We start from the raw sequence: 23,717 nt of genomic DNA, 5'->3' as shown, positions 1-23,717 counted from the left end.
GCCGGCGCAGCCCGCGCTCCGCCCGCTCTCCGACCCCGGCCCCAGCGGGCGCCCCCTCGACACCTCTGCCGCCGCGCTCCTTCCCTCTGCCTCTTCCCCGGCGCGCCCGCCGGCTCCCTCACTTCTCCCCCTTTTCCTCCTCCCCGTCCCCTCTCCTCCCCTCACCTCTACCCTCCCCACCTCCCCCCTTCTCGGTTTCCTCCCCCATCCCCTTGAATCTCCCCTCCCTGCCCTCGCTCTCTCGCTCGCCCTCAGCGCGGCCCCCGCCATGACGGAGGCGGGTGCCGGTGCCGTTGCCGTTGCCGCCGCTGCCGTCGCAGGGGGGGAGTCGGGTTCCCAGAAAGTAGCTTGATGAGTGTCCAAAGTAGCAGTGGAAGTTTGGAGGGGCCGCCATCTTGGTCCCAGCTCTCCACGTCTCCAACCCCGGGCTCGGCGACGGCGGCCAGGTCCCTGCTGAATCACACGCCGCCATCCGGGAGGCCCAGGGAAGGTAAGCGCCGTCGCGCCCGCGCCCGCTCGCGGGCCTCCCCTCCTGCGCCGCGGTCCCCGCGCCGCCGCGTCTCCTTCCTCCGACCCCGGGGTGGGGGAGGGGGCGAGGTGGACTCGAGGCCTCCCGGCTCCGGGGAGGTAGTGCTCCGTGTGTGGGTGGTGGTTCGCGGGTGGCTGAGAAGACCGACGAGGGGGTGCGCGCTGGAGGGGCCGGAGCGAGGCGCGGCGCACAGACTCGCCTGGGCTTCTTAAGAGCCAGTCCTGCTGGGATGGGAAGCCTGACCCCGGACGCGAGCCCCTTTCTGCTCCATTTGCTAGTACACTCAGTACTCTTAACCTCCTGGCCTCGGGTCTCTGGTGGATTTTCCCTCTTGGTGAAGCATTCATCCTCGAGCCCCCTCCCCTTCCCTCGCGCACTCCTCCCCTAGAGGCGGTCCCCGCTCTGCGAGCTTTGCTGCCCAGGACCTGGAGGATGCCTCTCGTTTGCAGGGTCTCTGCCCTTTGCGGGGAGCCTCTGAAATTATCAAAGCCGACTTTGATCCCTTGCCTGGCCCCCTAGAGCAGTTTAAACAACAGACTGATTCGTGGGCAGGCTTTTAAAACCATCCCTCCAGATGGTTGCAACTTTGCTTCGCCATCATCTCCTGCGTGTTTGTGCGTTCTCTCTCTACTGCAAGTAGGCTACGGTTCTTTGACAGGGTCGTGGGTTTTGTGGGAAATATCTGCGTAAAGGTTACTGCAAACACGCACCAGATCGGTTACAATTGTTTTCTAAGTTTTCTGGCTTCTTGCATGCAAGTGTGCTGCCACCAGATGTAGCAGTTACACAGCTAGTAAGACATCGGAGTGCTTTTGACTAAAATTTCAACTTGCTGTATTTAACTTTAAGTATACGACAGAAAATGAAATTTGGGAGAATTATGGGGGAAGAATAAATGTGCGTAGAATCACGTTTAACGCTCTTTTGTCTGGAAAACGTTTAGCGGTATTCATCAGCAATTGGTAAATGGGTTGTTCACCGCCGGTTGTGTCACACAGGGAGACTGTAGCCACATTTTCAGAAAAAACGTCTGGAAGTCCAGTAGTCTAGTGAATCCTTTAAAGATACCAGGAGCTTTGATTTATGCAGGAGTCGGTGGGATTAATTTATCTTGAAAATATCTGTCAATATTTACGACTCAGAGCCTTGACATTTGTTAATCAAGTGGTTTGTGCCCTGAATCCAGTGGTTCAGGCACAGCATTCTTTGTCATTTTGTTCCTGTGAGCATGTGTGAAAGTGACAATAGGCTCAAAGATTGGTATGAATTTGCTCTGGAAAATTCAGGAGAAGGTTTGATTTATGGCATCCATTAAGCATGTTGAATACATTGACATGACATTTCCCGTTTCCATCTCACCCCCAACCCTGAGTTCTGATTATTAGAAGATAAAAGTTTATTTATTGACTCACTCAAATTTAGTACACCTGGAGATTTTTCTTTTTGCATTTGAAAATTTGTAAATGAATGTTTTAAAATCTATTTTGTAAACAGAGCAGTTGGTGCTTTTAGCATGCTTTTACTTTTGTCTATACTTTTATTAAGATGCTTAATGATAGTGTTAGGAATGATATAGTGTAATGAGTGATAGTAAATGATGGTCTTGGGAAAGACTCTCTTTTAAGGCTATATCTTTTTTTCATTCATTTCTTAAATATTTGCTGAGCCATTTCTGTGAGCTAAGCACTGTGCTAGATACTGAGGGCATAGTGTTGAATTGCTCATCTGTAACATCTGTAATTAATAATTTGGGGGCTGAAAAATCTAGATTGTGAGTTTCTGAGGTTACTTCAACTCTAGTTAAAAAATTTTCATACTATTCTGCAATTTTCCTGATGTTTTAAAGTTTTCAGGGGTTGGAATAATTTAGCTTGACCCTCCAAATAACCAGAAATTTTGTCCATCAGTTTGGATTTTTATGTAACCAGAATAGTGTGTCTCTATTTACTAATGAAATAACAGGACATGCTTTTGTGGAAGTTATACTTCACACCCAAGTACCTGTATGGTGACAGTGGTACATTGCTTTTTTTGACCAACCAGGAAGTAAGTTAAAACTGTTAATTCTCTCTAGGATTATATATATTCATCTTGAAGCTATAGTTTCAGATTTCACAAACGCTAATAGGAATTGCATATATGAAGCCCTAGGTATCGAGATGGAAACATTTTCTTTTGAGTGTGATCCCAGTTTTAATTTTAACAAGTGCTTTGCATCTTTTCCAAGTAACATTAGTATGTTGTGTAAAGTGATGTAAATTGAGAGCTTTGATTGTTGGTGACTGATAGATAGTAAGAACCATTACTATTAATGGAACTTGAGTGTATCAAGGAGAGAATAAACTTTGTTTCTTTCTTTCTTTTTTTTTTTTTTTTTTTTTTTTTTCAGTACTCGGGCCTCTCACTGCTGAGGCCTCTCCTGTCGCGGAGCACAGGCTCCGGACACGCAGGCTCAGCAGCTATGGCTCACGGGCCCAGCCGCTCCGTGGCATGTGGGATCCTCCCGGACCGGGGCACGAACCCGTGTCCCCTGCATCGGCAGGCGGACCCCCAACCACTGCGCCACCAGGGAAGCCCTAAACTTTGTTTCTTGAAAAATGGAGCCAATTAAATGTAATATATAATAGAAATTTTTAAACTTAAAAGAGATACACACATATATGTATATGTACATATATAAAGTTACATATGTGAAGAACTCCTTTTAAGCAAACTTTACTTTGAAAATGGGCTATTTTCAAAGTTGTTCCATAAGTATCTATAAGCCTAACTCATAAGATTTAGGAATTTATATGATACAGTATAGACTTCTTTCTTCCCTCGGAGTGCCAAAGCTTTTCCTTTATCAATCTTAAAATTCTCTGAGAGGTGCTCGGCAGTGTAGCTCTAGATTTCACATTGGGTCTTTTAAACCTGTGGCTAAATTCTCTATCCCACTTTATCTTCTAATCTGTGAATAAGGATGTGGGAAGTTAAGAAATTAAATTTTCAAATAAGGTCAGGTTTGTTGGCCGAGGCCGAGGAACCTGGTGTGTGTACTGGCTAGATGAGCGGTGGTTTTTTTGCATATCGATACATAGGTACTTTTGAATGGGTTACTGCTAAGAGTCAAATAAATGGTTATACAAAAGACTTGGCTTTTCTGTTTCATCTTGCCAGATATGAATAATTTGCTTTACTTTTATATAAATAATGAAAGTAGTTTGGTCAAAAAGATAATATTGCAGTTTAAATAAACTTGCTCTCTGTTTCCATATTTACAGACTGCATCCTTTAGACAGAAGAGTTAAAGTATTTGACTCCAGATGATTGAGTAATACCTGTAGGGAGATGTTAACAGTTAAGTGTACCAGATGGCCCTTTAATTTCTTGAAGTCACCTGCTGGAGCAAGACAGGGTTGTATGTTTAAGGATTCTAGCTCATGAATATATAGATATGTGGTAGGTGCCTCCCTTACAGAGGCATATGTACATATTAGAGGAGAGAGGGAAATCCAAGATAGTTAGAAGTCTGTGAATCTGCCCCTGAGAAATAGGCTGTGCTTTAGCCTTTTTGGTCTCAGGACCCCTTTACTCCCTTAAAAATTATTGAGGAAGAGATTTGGTTTATGTGGGTTATGTCTATTGATATTTACTATATTTGAAATGAAATAACTTCAAAAATATTTATCTAAAAATAACAATCTGATTACATGTTAACAAATTTTAAAATGAAGATAGTCTAAAACAACAACTTTAGTGAGGGGACTTCCCTGGTAGCACAGTGGTTAAGAATCCGCCTGCCAATTCAGGGTACACCGGTTTGATCCCTGATCCGGGAAGATCCCACATAATGCAGAGCAACTAAGCCCGTGCGCCACAACTACTGAGCCTGCACTCAATGAGAGCCTGCATTGAACCTGCACTCAGTGATAAGCCCACGCACCGCAACTAGAGAAAGCCCGTGCACAGCAACGAAGACCCAATGCAGCCAAAAATTAAAACAAAAACATGCTTCAGTGAGCCTGGTGGCATTGTTTTATATTTTTACAAATCACTTTAATTTCTGGCTTACTAGAAGACAGTTGGATTTTCTTCTTTCAGTCTGTTGAAATATATTTTGATTGAGGCATATGAAGAGAATCCAACTTCACATAGATATGTAGTTGCAAAAGAATTAATTTTTTTTTTTTGCGGTACGTTGGCCTCTCACTGCTGTGGCCTCTCCCGTTGTGGAGCACAGGCTCCGGACGCGCAGGCTCAGCGGCCATGGCTCATGGCCCCAGCCGCTCCGCGGCATGTGGGATCTTCCCGGACCGGGGCACGAACCCGTGTTCCCTGCATCGTCAGGCGGACCCTCAACCACTGCGCCACCAGGGAAACCCAAAAGAATTGTTTTAATAGTCTTTTTGGAAGTTATTCTTTGATATTACACCAAAATTCGACAAGTGGCAGTTTTTTTAAAGGTACTTGTGATTGTGGAAGTACATTTTATCCTGGAAGTGTCTTCAGGACCTACAAGAAATCTGTGGACCATACATTTAGACTAAAGAAGACACTAAAGGGTGGGAAAAAGTATAGCTGTTTTCAGGCATTTCAATCACATAAATTGAAGAGAGAATGTGTTCATTATGCTGTTATAGAAGATGGACCAGCAGGTGAAAGTTAGGAAGGCGCAGAATGAATTCAGTATAATTTATTGACAAGAATGTAAAAACTGTATAACTACTAGACTTGGCCAGCAATGAAAGAACTGCTTAAAGAATTTAAAGCAAACTACGGAGACTTTTCTGGGGGAGCTAGAGATAAATTCTGTAGATTCTTATTTTGTGTGCTATTAGATTAAGTGACTTAAGGTCCCATCCAGTTAAAAATTGCAAACATTCTGTGATTCTTTGAAAATTCGTAAATATAGTTAAACTGTACTTACATATCCATGAATGTTTTTGAATATTCTCTTAAGTCAGTAGCATGAAACTATCATTGACTTTATTACTCTTTTGCATTTTTATTGTGCTTTTCCTCTGAGGATTTTTCTGTATTTTCTGGAATCAACACTGTCAGTCTTGAAATCCTGATGAATTCCCTGTGAAATACAATAAGCTTTGAAGACATTTTAGGGAATCAGATGCTGCTTACGATACAGTTTAGTAGAGTTGTCATATACTTGAGCACAGAATTTTAGAATGCTGTGGGGGGCTGATTTTCAGTTCAGAAAGAGAAACTGTCAGCAGTCTGTATAGTCTTTCATTTGTAATTGTGTATGTGATTTCAGAAGTAATGTGTTTAATCTAATGGTTTTAAAGCTAGAGAGTCTGAAAAAAGGATGCATGAAGGCAAAGCATTTAAATTGATCTCTCTTGAATTTAAAAATGCATATTAAATAAAACCAGAACATAAAGTGAAGAATTTAAATTCTCATCTTATTGAGAGAATTATGCATGTAATGGCTATCATTACCTATAGCAATTCATATTTTAATTTAATGTGGAACATAATGTCTTCTGTGAGGTGTATTGAAAGGTTAGATTTTAGATGCTGGGAAGTCAAGGTTAAACTCCTGTAACTTTCTTGGGGTCAACTTAAGTGTAGTGACACAGCTTGAGACTTCATGTATTTCTTGCGTTTAGACTTAAAGCTCATTTTCTATAGAAGAGCCATAGGATTAAGTCATTTAGTTTAATAAACTCCTTCATGCTCTTTAATAATTTCCAGAAATCTTAGAATAATTGAGAGGAATGGTGAAGTAGGAGAAGTAGTATGGTAGAGAAGAGAAAGTGCATTGATAATTGGAATCCAGGTGTAGTCCCAATTTTGCCATTAACTAACTGGGTGACTTTGGGCAAGTTGCCTGTCTCTGCTTCAGTTTCATAAAATGAGAATTACAGAGCTGAAAGGGACCTTGGAAGCAAATGAATCCAAACCTCTCATTTTACAGATGAGGAAACTTAGATAATTTGCCTAGGCTTTTACTGTAGGAGAGGTGGAACCAAGATTCAGTTTTCTGACTTTCAGCTTAGTGCTTTCTCCATTATACTTTGTGGCTCCTTTTCATCTGTAAAATGAGGGAGTTGAATTCGAAGCCTTCAGAGTTCTCTAACAGCTCAAAAATATTATTCGTTTGACATTAGCACTAATTATAATTTACTGGAGGAAAGTTTGTAGCTTTTATTTATTGGTGAAAAAAATGTTTCTTGAAGAAGCAATGTGACCTTTTCAAGGTTATGTTATAATTTGTTAAGAGAAGATACTCATCTTCATTATTACCAAAAGATTTTTAAGTTTATTTATGAGCATGGTAAGCAGTAGTATGCTAGGTGATCTTGTCTTTTTAATGATCTATATTCTAAAATACTGTTATGAATATATTAAAAGCTGTGTAAATTACATAAATAATAATGTGGTGCCCTGAAGTGAAGTAACTAGGTGATTGTTCCTCAGAAATTATTTCTGGGGTGTTTCCCCCGGACTTAGATTCCTCTGCTCCTTAGTGTCATATAGGATTGTCTATTTCATAGCACCCTTGTCATACTACCTTTTATTATAGTTTTATTTTTTTGTGTACTAGACAGAAAGGTCTTGAATTCAGAGACTATGTTTTGTTCATTTCCATATTCTCAGTGCGTAGTAGGATGTCCTCTGGAGCAGGGGTCCCCAAACCCCGGGAGACCGCTACAGCTGTGGTCTGCAGCCTGTTAGGGACCTGTTAGGGACTGGGCTGCATAGCAGGAAGTGAGTGGCGTCGAGTGAGCAAAGCTTCATCTGCTGCTCCCTGTCGCTTGCATTACCGCCTGAACCATTCCCCACCCCTGTCCGTGGAAAAATTGTCTTCCACAAAACCGGTCCCTGGTGCCAGAAGGTTGGGGACTGCTGCTCTATAGAGGTGGCACCTAACAAAAAGTTTTGTTGAAGATCTGTTAAAGCTTTTTTTTTTTAAACGGAGTGATTGTATACTTAATATGCACGTATTTCAGACCCAGGGAGATACTCATTTTAGTAATTCATAGGCAAGTTATATTTTAGAGAGTGATAATGGGTAACAATAATAGCTAAAGTTTATTGTTTGTACATGTTAATTCATTTAATTCTCGTAACTCTGTGAGGTATATACAATTATCATTCTCATTTTACAGATGAGGAACCAAAGCACAGAGAAGTAAAGAAACTTGCCCAGTATGACACAGAGTAGTAAATGTTAGGGCTGAGATTTGAATCAAGTCTGCATTTTAACCACTGGGATATATTGCCTAAGATATGGAAATTTAGTTTTGGGTAATTTCTTAGTTTTTCCTTAAGATATTTTAATTTACTAATCAATCAGTCTTTTAGGCTCATTCAGTTTACTGGTAAACTTTGTCATTATTATTTTTTTGCATGAGTTTTGTATGTATGTGGAGATAAGATTAAAAAGGAAGAAAAATCCAAAACCAATTTGTACAGATCTTACGTTTCATGGAAAATGTTAGAGGTATACTAATGAAAAATCTTACTTTCATATTTAATAATTAAATTGGGATGCCATTTATCTTAATATTTTGACCTCATAAGCTCACCACATCAATAACAAATAAACATTAGAATTTGAATGGAGAACTTTTGACTGTCCATATAGGAATAGTCCACTTATTGTGGAGGGTTTTAACCTGGTGCATGAGGCTCTGAACAAAATTGAGATGCTTTAGTGGCAGATGTTTGAGTTTTATTAGTATTCAATATGGCAGGGAAAGGAAGCTTGAAGCTTAATCTGATTCATCTTATAAGAAGTATTTTTTAGAACACTTAAAGCTTTAATTATTGCATACAAAACAGATCCCTTGGTAACATGTATTATTTAGTGTATCTAATGAGAGAAAGAATTTGAAAGGGTTGATAGGAATTCAAAGCATGATGTAGAAAGATGCAGATCTGGAATAGGTGGTAGGTTGTGAAACTTAAATCTTCTCAATGTGGCTTCGCTGTTAGGTTTGAAATTTTGTGAATTTCACAAAGACAGGTTATACCTCTATTTAAGTTAAAGTGCTTGTATGCTACAAAGATGCAGTGCAAAGCCAAATATGAGTGCTTTTGGGGGCTGACATAATATTTGTTCCCCTTCATTTATATGGATTATTAAGAGTTCGTTCTGCTCATAAATTTGTACCTTTCCCTGGAAACTAGTTTAGTTGGAGAAATGACTTCTAGGTTTAAATTAAACTTTAACCTGGTATTTGCTGGTATTGTGTTTAATGTCATACATTGTGATTTCAGAATTCCACACTTGACACTATGTATGTGCTTCTTGTCTGATGGTGAATATGGTGCCTCTGGAGAAGGTCAGGGGGATTTGTATGAGGCCGATCAGATTCATCCTGTCTTTCATGAGACCTGAGGCATGTTTCTTTTTCTTTTTTTTTTTTTTTGACAAATAGGGTATTTTTGCTTTTTTAAAAACATAGTTTTTCCTTTTTCTGTGCACAGATTTTAAAAAACATCAGTGAAGTTACATGGTTTAGTTAACTTTGTATATATATTTTTGCTTATCTCATTTATTTAAAAGATACATATACTTATTAATGATAGGACTTGTTCTAGGCACTTTGTAAATAGTAACTCATTTACTTCTAACAGTCATGAAGTAGGTACTATTGTATCCCTATTTTACAGATGAGGAAATTGAGCCACAGAGAGGTTAACTAACTAACCCAAGGACACAGAGAATATGTAGCAGAGTCAGGATTCAGACTAGGCTCCTGAGTGCATGCTCTTAACTGTTATACTATTCTGTTAGCATTATTCCACTGAATTTTAGCCACAGGGATACTGAATGGATGTACTCTAATTTACTTAGTTAACCATTCTTCTTTTGGTAGTGTGTTAGTCATGATTCTTTTGCTTACCTGTGATAAAAACTTAACACAAGCTTTGGTAAGTTAAAAAAGGAATTTACTGGTTCACGTAACTGGGAATTATATGTGTGGAGGAGGATGGAATGGCTTTGGAAACAGCTTAGATCCAACATCTCAAATAATGTCACTGAGCCTCTTGACTCCATTTCTGGGTTCTTCTAGCCTCTTGCTTCTGGAGCCCAGTCACATACCTTTGGCTTAGCAACCACACTTGACAGACAAAACTTTTTCCTAATGTCCACATGTCACTTCTGGGTTGATGCTGATGTATTATGATTGTCAGTTCCTTAACCAGTCACTGGTACCTGGGAGATGTACAGCAAGGTAGCCACTATGGCTGTAGGTAGAGTGAGTTGGGGAATCCACAGAAAGCCATGATTGACGGACCACTGAAGTTCACACAAATTAGGTGAATGGTAGTTTTCCTGAGGAATGGATCATGGTGAACAAAAACATCTTAACTACCGTAGTTAGTTATTTAGGTTATTTCTTTTCTTTTTACTTTTACTTTTTGGCTACAATAGATATTGATATAATATCTCTGAGTAAAAGCTCCCCCCACCCCCCGAAGAGGATTCCCAGTGATGGAATTATCAAGGCAAAAAGTATAAAACAATTAATTAAAGGCTTTTGATAACTATTGCCAAATTATTATTTGAAGAATTGTGTTCCACTCATAGCAGCAATGCGTGAGATAGGCATGTATTTTTGAACCAGGTGGGGTTCACCTCATCCTAGGAATTACTGGGCTTAAATATTATTAACACAGTGCTTTGCAGTTAACCAAAGGGTTGCGATCTTCATACTGGACATGTATCTAATCCAGTTTATCAAATGCTTTATTATATTTTCTCCGGGCATTTCTCTCACTATTTAAAAATTTTTCATTTTATAGTTTCAAACAACAAACCCAAAAGGCTAATGAATGGCAGTCCTCGGCAAGCTCTTGACCCCCTACTTCTCTTTCCTATCAGTGTCTCCTACTTCTCTGACCTAGTTGACAGCATTATACTTAGTTTTTTATACTTAGATATTGGTACCTTATGTTAGAAGCATTATTATGTAGAAGTAGTTACAAGCACATATTTGTTAGATCCGGATATCAGTTTAGGTTTTGCCACTTACTGTAGTAAGTTACTTAACCTCTCCATGCATCTGTAGATTTTCTTTCTTTCTTTTTTTTCTTAAATGCTTTTTTTTTTTTTGGCCATGCGTCTTTCGGGATCTTGGTTCCCCGACCAGGAATCAAATCCGTGCCCCCTGCAGTGGAAGCGTGGAGTCTTAACCACTGGACTGCCAGTGAATTCCTAGGTTTTCTTGATTGTAGGATGAGATAAGAGATAGTAACTATTTCATAAGGTTGTGAGAATTAAATGAGAAATTTGTGGCGTGTTAACAAGTCAGTATGTGTTAACTGTTACTATTATATTTAGATACAAGGATGCTTTAGAATTAAAAATTTTTTCTTCTTTGTTTCAATGTCAAGAATAGGGAACAAGTACCATCTGGATTAAGATCCTTATGACCAGAGTACACTTGACATACATAGATTGTCTCCCTGGCTTGTTGAAGAATTCTAGCAGGGTTGTGTATGACAGAGGCAGATTTCAAGTGATAATCATAATTGTTAGTCTCATTTCTTTTCACTATATAATATTGTGGTATTTATTATACATACAATTTTTCTTCCTTTGATTTATTTCTTTATTTTACATTTTAATGATTTGCTTTATTGGGCAAAAGGGCATGAATTTTTTAATGTCATTTAATGTGTATTGTCACTATTGTTTTCCCTATGGGATAACCAGGATTTTAAAATCTGTTATTGCTTCTCAGAAGTGAATCAATTGTCAGAGCTTTAGAGTTTTATAGAAACCTTATTGGCATAGTTTGTTTATTCATTCAGCAAGTATTTTTGGACCTGGAGCATAGCACTGGGTAAACAAAGGTATGTAAGATATAGTCCTTGTCTCCTAGGAGCTTGGGCAGAGTCTAGTGAGGAAGACTACAATTCATAACATGTAATTTATACTTAAAAAAAAAAAAAACACTTTGTGGGTCAGATAAAACAATTTGTGATGCCAATTTCAACTTCTGATATAAACAGAATTTTTATGTAATGTGGTTGTAGCCTATCCTATATCAAGGTGTTATATTCATTGGTCATTTGGTTGCTAGAAAAAAACTTTAGCAAAACAAATTTATTATTAGAAGGATATAGGGCTGAGTGTCTCTTAGAACCCATTTAGGTCTCAAGGGGACCGAACTAGAAACTGGAAATTCAGGAACCACAGTAGCACTATTCTCCTGTGGATCATAGACTAACCCTCTCCAGTGCTGTGAAGGAAAGTTTTTTAAAAAGGAAAAGTGGGAAGGAAGGAAATCGTATTTCTGTCAATAGGTCTGAACAGAGTATTCCCTAGAGAAGGGAATTAGACAGTTTTCCTCCAGTTTAACTATTAAATGTTATCATTTTGTTTCAGTTGGTGTGTCTTGATTGCTAGTGAGACTGAACTTAATATTTATATCAAAAGCCCAGTCTTTAAAAAATTATTACTCTCTAAAGTTCAAGTACTCTAATTTTACTGTGATTCAGTTGATTTTATTTTTTAATGTTATATGGTGCTTTACCTTTCATTATTGTATCACGATATTAATACATACAGAAAATGCACACGATAAATAATGCTCAGTGAATTACTATAAATCGATGTAGGTAACGACCACTCAGTTAAGAAATAGAACATAGGCAGCATTTCAGAGCTCTCTTCCTGCATTCATCAGTCATTCACTACCTTCTCCCTTCCCTCCAAAGCAATCACTATTCTGACTTAATTATGCCTGTTCTGAATTTTATATAAACGGGCTCATACAGTATATATATTTTTTCTAACTGCTTTTGTTTCATGTATGTTTTAGAGTTTCATCCATGTTAATTCCTGTAACTGTTGTTCACTTTCATTGCTCTATAATATTACTTGTATGTGTATACCACAGTTTATTTATGCAATCTGTTGATAGATGTTTGGGTTGTTTCCACTTCTCTATTATGACTAATAATGCTGTATGAACATATTTATACCTGTCTCTTCATGTGCTATTAATTTCTGTTGAGTATATACCTAACAGTAAGTTTACTGGGTTATAGGCTATGTGTGTGTTTGCCTTTAGTAGATACTGCCAGTTTCCCAAAGTGGTTGTAACAATTTACATTTCCATGAACAGTATATGAGAGTTCCTATTGCTCTACACCCTCACCGACAACTGGAATTGTTAAAATTATTTATTTTTGATATTCTGGTGGATATGAGGTGTTATTTGTGGTTTTAATTGTCATTTCCCTGATGAGTTCAGAGGTTTACCATTTTTTCATAAGTTTATTGACTTTTGGATATATCTTGTGAAGTACCTGTTCAGATCGTATGATCAGTTTTCCTTTGTGTTGTTTCTCTTTACAAAAATAAAAAATTAATTGAAGAAATTCTTTTTGTATTTTGGATAAGTACTTTTTTTTTTTTATTAACACCCTTCCCCAGTTCTGTGGCCTATTCCCCCACTCCATTATGGTATTTAAGAAGTATCTCAATACATGAAAAATGTTTTCCTATGTTTTCTCTCTTTTAATATAGGCATTTACAACTGTAAATTTCCCTGTAAGCACTCAATTAATTCACCCTGTAAGTTCTTTTTCTTTTTTGTAAAATGTTACAGTATATGCTGATATATTACACAAGTTGTAAAACACGCAATATAAAAATTTGCAAAGGTTAATAAATAAATAAATTTAACAATATTTACAAATCTTTTTTTTTGAATTTTAAAATTTTATTATACAGCAGGTTCTTATTAGTCATCCATTTTATACACATCAGTGTATACATGTCAATCCCAATCGCCCAATTCATCACACCACCACCGCCACCCCCCACCACTTCCCCGCCTTGGTGTCCATACGTTTATTCTCTACATCTGTGTCTCAATTTCTGCCCTGCAAACCGGTTCATCTGTACCATTTTTCTAGGCTCCACATATATGCGTTAATATACGATATTTGTTATTCTCTTTCTGACTTAATTCACTCTGTATGACAGTCTCTAGATTCATCCACGTCTCTACAAATGACCCAATTTTGTTCCTTTTTATGGCTGAGTAATATTCCATTGTATATATGTACCACATCTTCTTTATCCATTCATCTGTCGATGGGCATTTAGGTTGTTTCCGTGACCTGGCTATTGTATATAGTGCTGCAGTGAACATTGGGGTGCATGTGTCTTTTTGAATTATGGTTTTCTCTGGGTATATGCCCAGTAGTGGGATTGCTGGGTCATACCGTAATTCTATTTTTAGTTTTTTAAGAACCCTCCATACTGTTCTCCATAGTGGCTGTATCAATTTTCACTCCCACCAGCAGTGCAATAGGATTCCCTTTTCTCCACACCCTCTCCAGCATTTGTTGTTTGTAGATTTTCTGATGATGCCCATTCTAACTGGTGTGAGGTGATAACTTGTAGTTTTGATTTGCATTTCTCTAATAATTAGTGATGTTGAGCAGCTTTTCATGTGTTTCTTGGCCATCTGTATGTCTTCTTTGGAGAAATGTCTATTTAGGTCTTCTGCCCATTTTTTGATTGGGTTGTTTGTTTCTTTAATATTGAGCTGCATGAGCTGTTTATATATTTTGGAGATTAATCCTATGTCCATTGATTCCTTTGCAAATATTTTCTCCCATTCTGAGGGTTGTCTTTTCATCTTGTTTATGGTTCCCTTTGCTGTGCAAAAGCTTTTAAGTTTCATTAGGTCCCATTTGTTTATTTTTGTTTTTATTTCCATTACTCTAGGAGGTTGATCAAAAAAGATCTTGCTGTGATTTATGTCAAAGAGTGTTCTTCCTATGTTTTCCTCTAAGAGTTTTATAGTGTCCGGGCTTACATTTAGGTCTCTAATCCATTTTGAGTTTATTTTTGGTATGGTGTTAGGGAGTGTTCTAATTTCATTCTTTTACATGTAGCTGTCCAGTTTTCCCAGCACCACTTATTGAAGAGACTGTCTTTTCTCCATTGTATATCCTTGCCTCCTTTGTCATAGATTAGTTGACCATAGGTGCATGGGTTTATCTCTGGGCTTTCTATCTTGTTCTATTGATCTATATTTCTGTTTTTGTGCCTGTACCATATTGTCTTGATTACTGTAGCTTTGTAGTATAGTCTGAAGTCAGGGGGTCTGATTCCTCCAGCTCCATTTTTCTTCCTCAAGCCTGCTTTGGCTATTCGGGGTCTTTTGTGTCTCCATACAAATTTTAAGATTTTTTGTTCTAGTTTTGTAAAAAATGCCATTGATAATTGATAGGGATTGCATTGAATCTATAGGTTGCTTTGGGTAGTATAGTCATTTTCACAATATTGATTCTTCCAATCCAAGAACGTGGTATATCTCTCCATCTGTTGATACCATCTTTAACTTCTTTCATCAGTGTCTTATAGTTTTCTGCATACAGGTCTTTTGTCTCCCTAGGTAGGTTTATTCCTAGGTATTTTATTCTTTTTTGTTGCAGTGGTAAATGGGAGTGTTTCCCTAATTTCTCTTGCAGATTTTTCATCATTAGTATATAGGAATGCAAGAGATTTCTGCATTAATTTTGTCTCTTGAAGCTTTACCAAATTCATTGATTAGCTCCAGTAGTTTTCTGGTGGCATCTTCAGGATTTTCTATGTATAGTATGTCATCTGCAGACAGTGACAGTTTTACTTCTTCTTTTCCGATTTGGATTCCTTTTGTTTCTTTTTCTTCTCTGATTGCCGTGACTAGGACTTCCAAAACTATGTTGAATAATAGTGGTGAGAGTGGACATCCTTGTCTTGTTCCTGATCTTAGAGGAAATGCTTTCTGTTTTTCACCATTGAGAATGATGTTTGCTGGGGGTTTGTCATATGTGGCCTTTATTATGTTGAGGTAGGTTCTCTCTATACCCACTTTCTGGAGAGTTTTTATCATAAATGGGTGTTGAATTTTGTTAAAAGCTTTTTCTGCATCTTTTAAGATGATCATATGTTTTTTATTTTTCAGTCGGTTAATGTGGTGTATCACATTGATTGATTTGCGTATATTGAAGAATTCTTGCATCCCTGGAATAAATCCCACTTGAACATGGTGTATGATCTTTTTAATATGTTGTTGGATTCTTTTTGCTAGTATTTTGTTGAGGATTTTTGCATCTATATTCATCAGTGGTATTGGTCTGTAATTTTCTTTTTTTGTAGTATGTTTGTCTGGTTTTGGTATCAGGGTGATGGTGGCCTCATAGAATGAGTTTGGGAGTGTTCCTTCCTCTGCAGTTTTTCGGAGGGGTTTGAGAAGGATGGGTGTTAGCTCTTCTCTATATGTTTGATAGAATTCACCTACCTGTGAAGCCATCTGGTCGTGGACATTTGTTTGTTGGAAGATTTTTTTTTTTTTTTTTCTGTACGCGGGCCTCTCATTGTTGTGGCCTCACCCGTTGCGGAGCACAGGCTCCAGACGCGCAGGCTCAGCGGCCATGACTCGCGGGCCCAGCCTCTCCGTGGCATGTGGGATCTTCCCAGACCGGGGCACGAACCCGTGTCCCCTGCATCGGCAGGCGGACTCTCAACTACTGCGCCACCAGGGAAGCCCTGTTGGAAGATTTTTAATCACAGTTTCAGTTTCATTACTTGTGATTGGTCTGTTCATATTTTCTGTTTCTTCCTGGTTCTGTGTTGGAAAGTTATACCTTTCTAAGAATTTGTCCATTTCTTCCAGGTTGTCCATTTTATTGGCATAGAGTTGCTTGTAGTAGTCTCTTAGGATGCTTTGTATTTCTGCGGTGTCTGTTGTAACTTCTCCGTTTTCATTTCTAATTTTATTGATTTGAGTCCTCTCCCTCTTTTTCTTGATGAGTCTGGCTAATGGTTTATCGATTTTATCTTCTCAGAGAACCAGCTTTTAGTTTTATAGATCTTTGCTGTTTTCTTTGGTTCTATTTCATTTATTTCTGCTCTGATCTTTATGATTTCTTTCCTTCTGCTATCTTTGGGTTTTGTTTGTTCTTCTTTCTCTAGTTCCTTTAGCTGTAAGGTTAAATTTATTTATTTCAGATTTTTCTTGTTTCTTGAGGTAGGTTTTTATAGCTATAAACTTCCCTCTTAAAACTGCTTTTGCTGCATGCCATAGGTTTTGGATCGTCGTGTTTTCATTGTGATGTGTTTCTAGGTATTTTTTGATTTCCTCTTTGATTTCTTCAGTGATCTCTTGGTTATTTAGTAACGTATTGTTTAGCCTCCATGTGTTTGTGTTTTTTACATTTTTTTCCCTGTAATTGATTTGTAATCTTAGCGTTTTGGTCAGAAAAGATGCTTGATATGATTTCAGTTTTCTTAAATTTACTGAGGCTTGATTTGTGACCTTGCGAAGATGTGATCTATCCTGGAGAATGTTCCATGCGTACTTGAGAAGAAAGTGTAATCTGCTGTTTTTGCATGGAATGTCCTATAAATATCAATTAAGTTTCTATGGTCTCTTGTGTCACTTAAAGCTTGTGTTTTCTTATTAATTTTCATTTTGGATGATCTGTCCATTGACGTAAGTGAGGTGTTAAAGTCCCCCACTATTATTGTGTTACTGTCAGTTTCCTCTTTTATAGCTGTTAGCAGTTGCCTTATGTATTGAGGTGCTTCTATGTTGGATGCATATATATTTATAATTTTTATATCTTCTTCGTGGATTGATCCCTTGATCATTATGTAATGTCCTTCCTTGTCTCTTCTAACATTCTTTATTTTAAAGTCTATTTGATATGAGTACTGCTATTCCATCTTTCTTTTGATTTCCATTTGCATGTAATATCTTTTTCCATCCCCTCACTTTCAGTCTCTGTGTGTCCTTAGGTCTGAAGTGGGTCTCTTGTAGACAGCATATGTGTCTTTTGGTTGGAGCATTTAATCTATTCACATTTAAGGTAATTATCGATATGTATGTTCCTATGACCATTTTCTTTATTGTTTTCGGTTCGTTTTTGTAGGTCCTTTTCTTCTCTTGTGTTTCCCACTTAGAGAAGTTCCTTTAGTATTTGTTGTAGAGCTGGTTTGGTGGTGCTGAATTCTCTTAGGTTTTGCTTGTCTGTAAAGCTTTCGATTTCTCCGTCAAATCTGAATGAGATCCTTGCTGGGTAGAGTAATCTTGGTTGTAGTTTTTTCCCTTTCATCACTTTAAGTATATCATGCCACTCCCTTCTGGCTTGTAGAGTTTCTACTGAGAAATCAGCTGTTAACCTTATGGGTGTTCCCTTGTATGTTATTTGTTGTTTTTCCGTTGTTGCTTTTAGTAATTTTTCTTTGTCTTTAATTTTTGCCAATTTGATTACTTTGTGTCTCGGCATGATTCTCCTTGGGTTTATCCTGTATGGGACTCGCTCCGCTTCCTGGACTTGGGTGGCTATTTCCTTTCCTATGTTAGGGAAGTTTTCGAGTATAACCTCTTCATATATTTTCTTGGGTCCTTTCTCTCTCTCTTCTCCTTCTGGGACCCCTATAATGCGAATGTTGTTGCGTTTAATGTTGCCCCAGAGGTCTCTTAGGCTGTATTCATTTCTTTTTATTCTTTTTTCTTCTGTTCCGCAGCAGTGAATTCCACCATTCTGTCTTCCAGGTCACTTATCCGTTTTTCTGCCTCAGTTATTCTGGTGTTGATTCCTTGTGTATTTTTCATTTCATTTATTGTATTGTTTATCTCTGTCTATTTGTTCTTTAATTCTTCTAGATCTTTGTGAAACATTTCTTGCATCTTCTCCATCTTCGCCTCCATTCTTTTTCTGACGTCTTGGATCATCTTCACTATCATTATTCTGAATTCTTTTTCTGGAAGATTGCCTATCTCCACTTCATTTAGTTGTTTTTCTGGGGTTTTATCTTGTTCCTTCATCTGGTACATAGCCCTCTGCCTTTTCGTCTTGTCTGTCTTTCTATGAGTGTGGTTTTTGTTCCACAGGCTGCAGAATTGTAGTTCTTTTTGCTTCTGCTGTCTGCCCTCTGGGGGATGAGGCTATCTAAGGGGCTTGTGCAAGTTCCATCCGGTAGGTTCTGATATGTTGTGTTTTTGTTTTTATTCATTTCAAGCATTTTCTAATTTTCCTTTTGTTTTCTTCCTTTGACTTATTGGTAATTTAGGAGTATGTTAATTTCCACATATTTGTGAATTTCCCAAATTTTCTTCTGTAATTGATTTCTAATTTAATTCCATTGTGGTCAGAGAACATACTTTGTGTGCTTTCACCTCTTTTAAATTTGTTGATTCTTGTTTTGTGGCCTAGCATATGGTTTCTCTTGGAGAGTGTTCCATGTGTGCCTTAGAAGAACATGTATTCTGTTGTCGAATGTAGTATTCTCTAGATGTCTTTTAGGTCTAGTTGGTTTATCGTGTTTGTTTTCTACTTCCTTTTTGTTTTTCTGCTTAGTTCTATTTGCTATTGAAAATGGAGTATTGAAATCTGCCAGCTAGTTTTGAATTGCCTTTTTCTCCCTTTGTTTCTGTCAGCTTTGTTTCAAGTATTTTGAAGGTCTGTTATAAGGTACACATATGTTTATAATTTTTATGTCTTACTGATGGATTGACCCTTTGTTATAAAATGTTTCTCTTCATCTCTAAAATTATTTTAGAAGCTGATATTAGTATATCCACTTCAGTTCTTCTGTGGTTGCTGTTTGCAGGGTCTTTTTCCATCCATTTATTTTTATCCCATTTGTGTCTTTGGATCTAAAGTGTGTCTTTTGTGGACAGTATTTAATTTGATCTTGTTCTTTTTTAATCGATTCCCACAGTCTCTGCCTCTTGATTATATTGCTTAGTCCGTTCACATTCAATATGTTTGTTATGGTTGGATTTATGTCTGCCATTTTGCATTTTTTTTTTTTTTTTTTTTTTTTTTGCGGTACGCGGGCCCCTCACTGTTGTGGCCTGTCCCGTTGCAGAGCACAGGCTCCGGACACGCAGGCTGAGCGGCCTTGGCTCACGGGCCCAGCTGCTCCGCGGCATGTGGGATCTTCCCAAGCCATGGTTCATGGGCCCAGCCACTCCGCGGCATGTGGGATCTTCCCGAGCCGGGGCACGAACCCGTCTCCCTGCATCGGCAGGTGGACTCTCATCCACTGTGCCACCAGGAAAGCCCTGCATTTTGTTTTCTCTGTGTCTCATGTCTTTTTATCCTTCTGTACCTACGTTACTGTTTTCTTCTGCATTGAGTATATTCTATTGTAACATTTTAATTGCTTTTGTTATTTTTAATTCTTTTTTGAGTTATTTTCTTAGTGATGGCTCTAAGTTTACATTATACATCTTATCAAAATCTGCTTCAGATTTACACTAACTTAATTTAAGCAGTATATAGAAACTTTATTCTTTATATAGCTCTACTCCATCCTCCCCTTTTTTTGTTATATATGTTGCTATATGTTACCCCAGAATAAATTGTTATAAATATTTTATATGATTTATAGTCTTTTTTAAATAAACTGAGATGAGAAAGGAAAACCCCTTTATCGTTTTTGTACTGACCTTATGTATTATTCCTGGTTCTCTTCATTTCCTCATGTAGGTTTTCTTTTAATCTTTATTGGAGTATAATTGCTTTACAATGTTGTGTTAGTTTCTGCTGTATAACAAAGTGAATCAGCTATATGTATACATATATCCCCATATCCTCTTCCTCTTGTGCCTCCCTCCCACCCTCCCTATCGCACCCCTCTAGGTGGTCATAAAGCACTGAGCTGATCTCCCTGTGCTATGCAACTGCTTCCCACTAGCTATCTATTTTACATTTGTAGTGTATATATGTCGATGTTACCTCATGTAGATTTGATTTATACCATATGATGTTATATCCTTACTCCAATAAAGTTTGTTTCCATATGTCTCCTTTGTGCTGTTACTGTCAAATATATTGTTTTCTATGTTATAGACCCAACAATACAGTTATATACATGTTGTATGTGTAATTGCTTTTTAAATTAGTTAAGGGAAGAAAGGAGAAGAAATATGCAGTTATGCTCTTTACTAGTATTCATATTTTCTCATTTGATTATTTTGTGTAATTCCTATTTTTCATTGATATTCTCGCTTGATGAGACATTGTAATAATACCTTCCTTTAATTATTGAAACATGATTTCCTTTAGTTCTTTGAACATATTTATAATAGCTGCTTTAAACTCTGTCTGATGAATCCAACATCTGGGCCCTCTCAAAGTCATGTGCAGTCTCCCTGACCACCAGAGCTGATTGGTTTTGGCCTTGTTTTCTTTGCCTCTTTCCCTGATCTCCCCATTAAGCTTTTGGCTGGTCTGCCTCTATTGCTGTCAGCGCCAGCTGTCAGCCTCCACTGACTGCTAGCTTATTGCTCTGTTGTTTTCACCGACATCCCAGGGCATAAATTGCTCCATAGATTGATTGCATTAAAGTCAGGTCTCTGCAGAAGCGAAGTGTTGCCAGCCTTTGAGACTTGTGCTGCTTACCTTGAGGAATCTTACTGCCTTTTTTCTTTGCCTCGTTCTCTCTGTTAAACTTCTAGCTGGTTTGTAGCTTTGCTTGTTGCTACTACTGTTGTGGAACTACCTGCTTCCTTTTAGTTATTCACCTCCAGGATCTCCATAGTTTTGGACATTGCCCTTGAAATGAGGTTCCCCCCAGTCTGTCCTAGTAAAGTCATTCTGTCAGGTGGGGTGGACAGAGCTTTCTGATCCTAATGGTCTACCTTTTCCCCTGGGAAGAACCTCTGCCTTGCCTCAGTGAAATTAGGGTCAGAGGCAAGGAGATCACTTCTCTTGAAGTGACACCCACTCTAGGAGTAGTGTGCTGGGCAAGGAGAGTAAATCCAACTTTCATCTTGCCCCTCCTGGTAAAGAACTTCTGCCTTATGAGTGAGGAATTGGGACCTAGTGTTTTTGGCCTACTCCACCTGGAGAAGAGCTTTTCTGCCTTATACATGGGGGATGGTTGGATGGAGGGACCCCTGTTCTTTTCATCCAGGACTCCCTGGCATGGAGTTTCTGCAACATGGAGCTGGGGGGTGCAACAGTTGAGAGATGCCAGCAGCCTTCCCCTATTGGGGTGAAATTTTAGTCCTAGGCTGGAGTGTGGGAGCTCCTGTAGCACCTGTCTGGTGTAGAACTTCTGTCACCCTGAGTGGAGGGGTGTAATTGGGAGTGGCTTATGGCCCATATGTCATGGATACTTGCTGTTCTCACCTCTGTTTAGTATGTTTTCTTGAATAAATGTTTTTCCATTTGCTGTGTGCCCTTAGGACAATTTTCAGAGACATTAAATGGTTGGTTGTTGAAAAATTTTTTTTTTCACCAGTTAAATCATTGTTTTACTGGAGAAGTGGTCCACCGAGCTCCTCATGCCACTATTCCTAAAGTCCCACTCTCCGGTATTATCTTTCAGAAGCTTTGTTGTTATTATGCTTTTCATATTTAGATCTGTAATCCTTCTGAAGTTGATTTTTTTCTGTGTGGTGTGAGATGGGAGTAGGTTTCATTTCCCTGTGAGTGTCCTGATGTCCCAGCACAAATTACTGAAAAGAATAGTTTTGCAGTGCTACCCTTTTTTGTAAACCAAGTGTCTGTGCCCAGAAACAGGTCAGTTTCTAGACTCTATATTCTGTATTATGTTTGTCTGTTTTTGTGCTGGTATCATATTTTCTTAATTACTTTAGATTCATAATTAGGTTGATATCCAGTAAATCAAACTTCCCTGTTTTTTGATAGGTGGAATTCTAAAGATGTTTTCCCAACATTTCTGTCCAAATTGTTCAGTTGAATACTAACCTAGGAAGTGCTGTGAAGTGATTTTGCAGATGTAATTAAAGTTACTTATCAACAGACCTAAAATAGTGAGATTACTTTGGTGGGTCCCATATAATCACACAAGCCCTTAAAAATAGAAAAGTCAGAAGAGAAGAAGGCAGAAGAAGGAAGCAGAAGAGGAAAGGGGAAGAAGGAGAGGTCAGAGGGATTTGACTCAGAAGCAATGAAAAGAACTTGACCTGCTGCTACTGCCTTTGGAAGGGGACCATGAGCCAGGGAATGTAGGGAGCCTCTAAAAGCTAGACTAAACCCCGCTTGATGGACAGCAAGGAAATGGGGACCTCTGTCCTGCAGCTGCTTGGAACTTAGTGTTGCCAACATCCTAAATGAACCTGGAAATGTATTCTCTCCTAGAGTGTCTAGACAGGAACATAGCCTGGCTGATACCTTGATTTTATCCTTGTGAGACTCTGAGCAGAGAACCAGCTGAGCCATGCTGCACCAAGATTTCTGACCCATAGAAACTGGAGATAATAAATGGGTGTTTTAAGCTGCTAAGTTTGTAGTAACTTGTTACTAGGACAGCAATAGGGAATTAATATACACTTTATTGATTTTCTTCAACATTGCCTTGGCTATTTTTGGCTAATTTCAAAAACCAAACAAATAAACACATCAATCTGTTGGGGGTTTCATTGAGATTACACTGAATCTATTAATCATATCTTTATAATAATGAGTGTTACAATTCATATATATAGTGTATTCCCTTCATCATTTTAATAATGTTTTATAATTTTCTCTGTAATAAACTTGCATAATTACTGTTGCACTTTTAGATGTTTTATTTTTACTTTTTGATGTTATTGTAAATAGGATCTCTTTTTAACTTTTATTATTTTCTATTTATTGCTGATATGTAGAAATCCAGTTAATTTTTGCATATCAACTTGGTAACCAGCAACCTTGCTTATAATTCTGATAATTTATCTCAGCTAGATTCATCTTCTATAAACATACGACCTATGAATGATAATTTCATTTTATCTTTTCCAATCCTTATACTTAATTTGTTTTTCCAGCCTTATTATAGTGACTGTGACCTCTAGTACAGTATTGAATAAATTGGTTATAGTGGGAATCCTTGTGTTGTTACTAATTTTAGAAGTGGGGAGACAATTTTTCAGTATTTTACAATTTATTATATGGCTCTTTTGGGTCTATCCTTTCTCAGGTCAAGGAAATTCCTGTTACTAGTTACTAATTTTTTTGTTGTTTTGTTCAAATCACAAATGGCTGTTGAATTTTATCAGATGCTTTTTCTGCATCTATTTGAACAATCATTTAACTTTTTTCCAGGTTTTTTTTTTAATGTGATAAATTATTTTATTGCTCTTTAAGTATTAAACCAACCTTGTATTCCTGGACTAAACCCAATTTAATTGTGAGCTATAATTTTTTTTTTAACATCTTTATTGGGGTATAATTGCTTTACAGTAGTGTGTCAGTTTCT

The 23,717-nt window shown here is 38.0% G+C and overlaps 1 protein-coding gene across 1 annotated transcript in view; it reads left to right on the top strand.

The window, feature by feature from the left end:
* Positions 1-244: 244 nt before the first annotated feature.
* Positions 245-23,717, top strand: part of TLK1 (tousled like kinase 1) — a 149,242-nt gene continuing 125,769 nt past the window's right edge. The window contains exon 1 of the mRNA XM_065880125.1: positions 245-490. Coding sequence (XP_065736197.1) covers positions 352-490 — 139 coding nt within the window. The 5' untranslated portion in view covers positions 245-351. The remainder of the gene's footprint in view (positions 491-23,717) is intronic.

Source organism: Phocoena phocoena, chromosome 7 (assembly GCF_963924675.1).
Source record: "Phocoena phocoena chromosome 7, mPhoPho1.1, whole genome shotgun sequence".
In the NCBI taxonomy this organism is placed as follows: Eukaryota; Metazoa; Chordata; class Mammalia; order Artiodactyla; family Phocoenidae; genus Phocoena; species Phocoena phocoena.
Note: the sequence above shows the minus strand (reverse complement) of the source record. Positions and strands in the feature narration are given on the sequence as shown.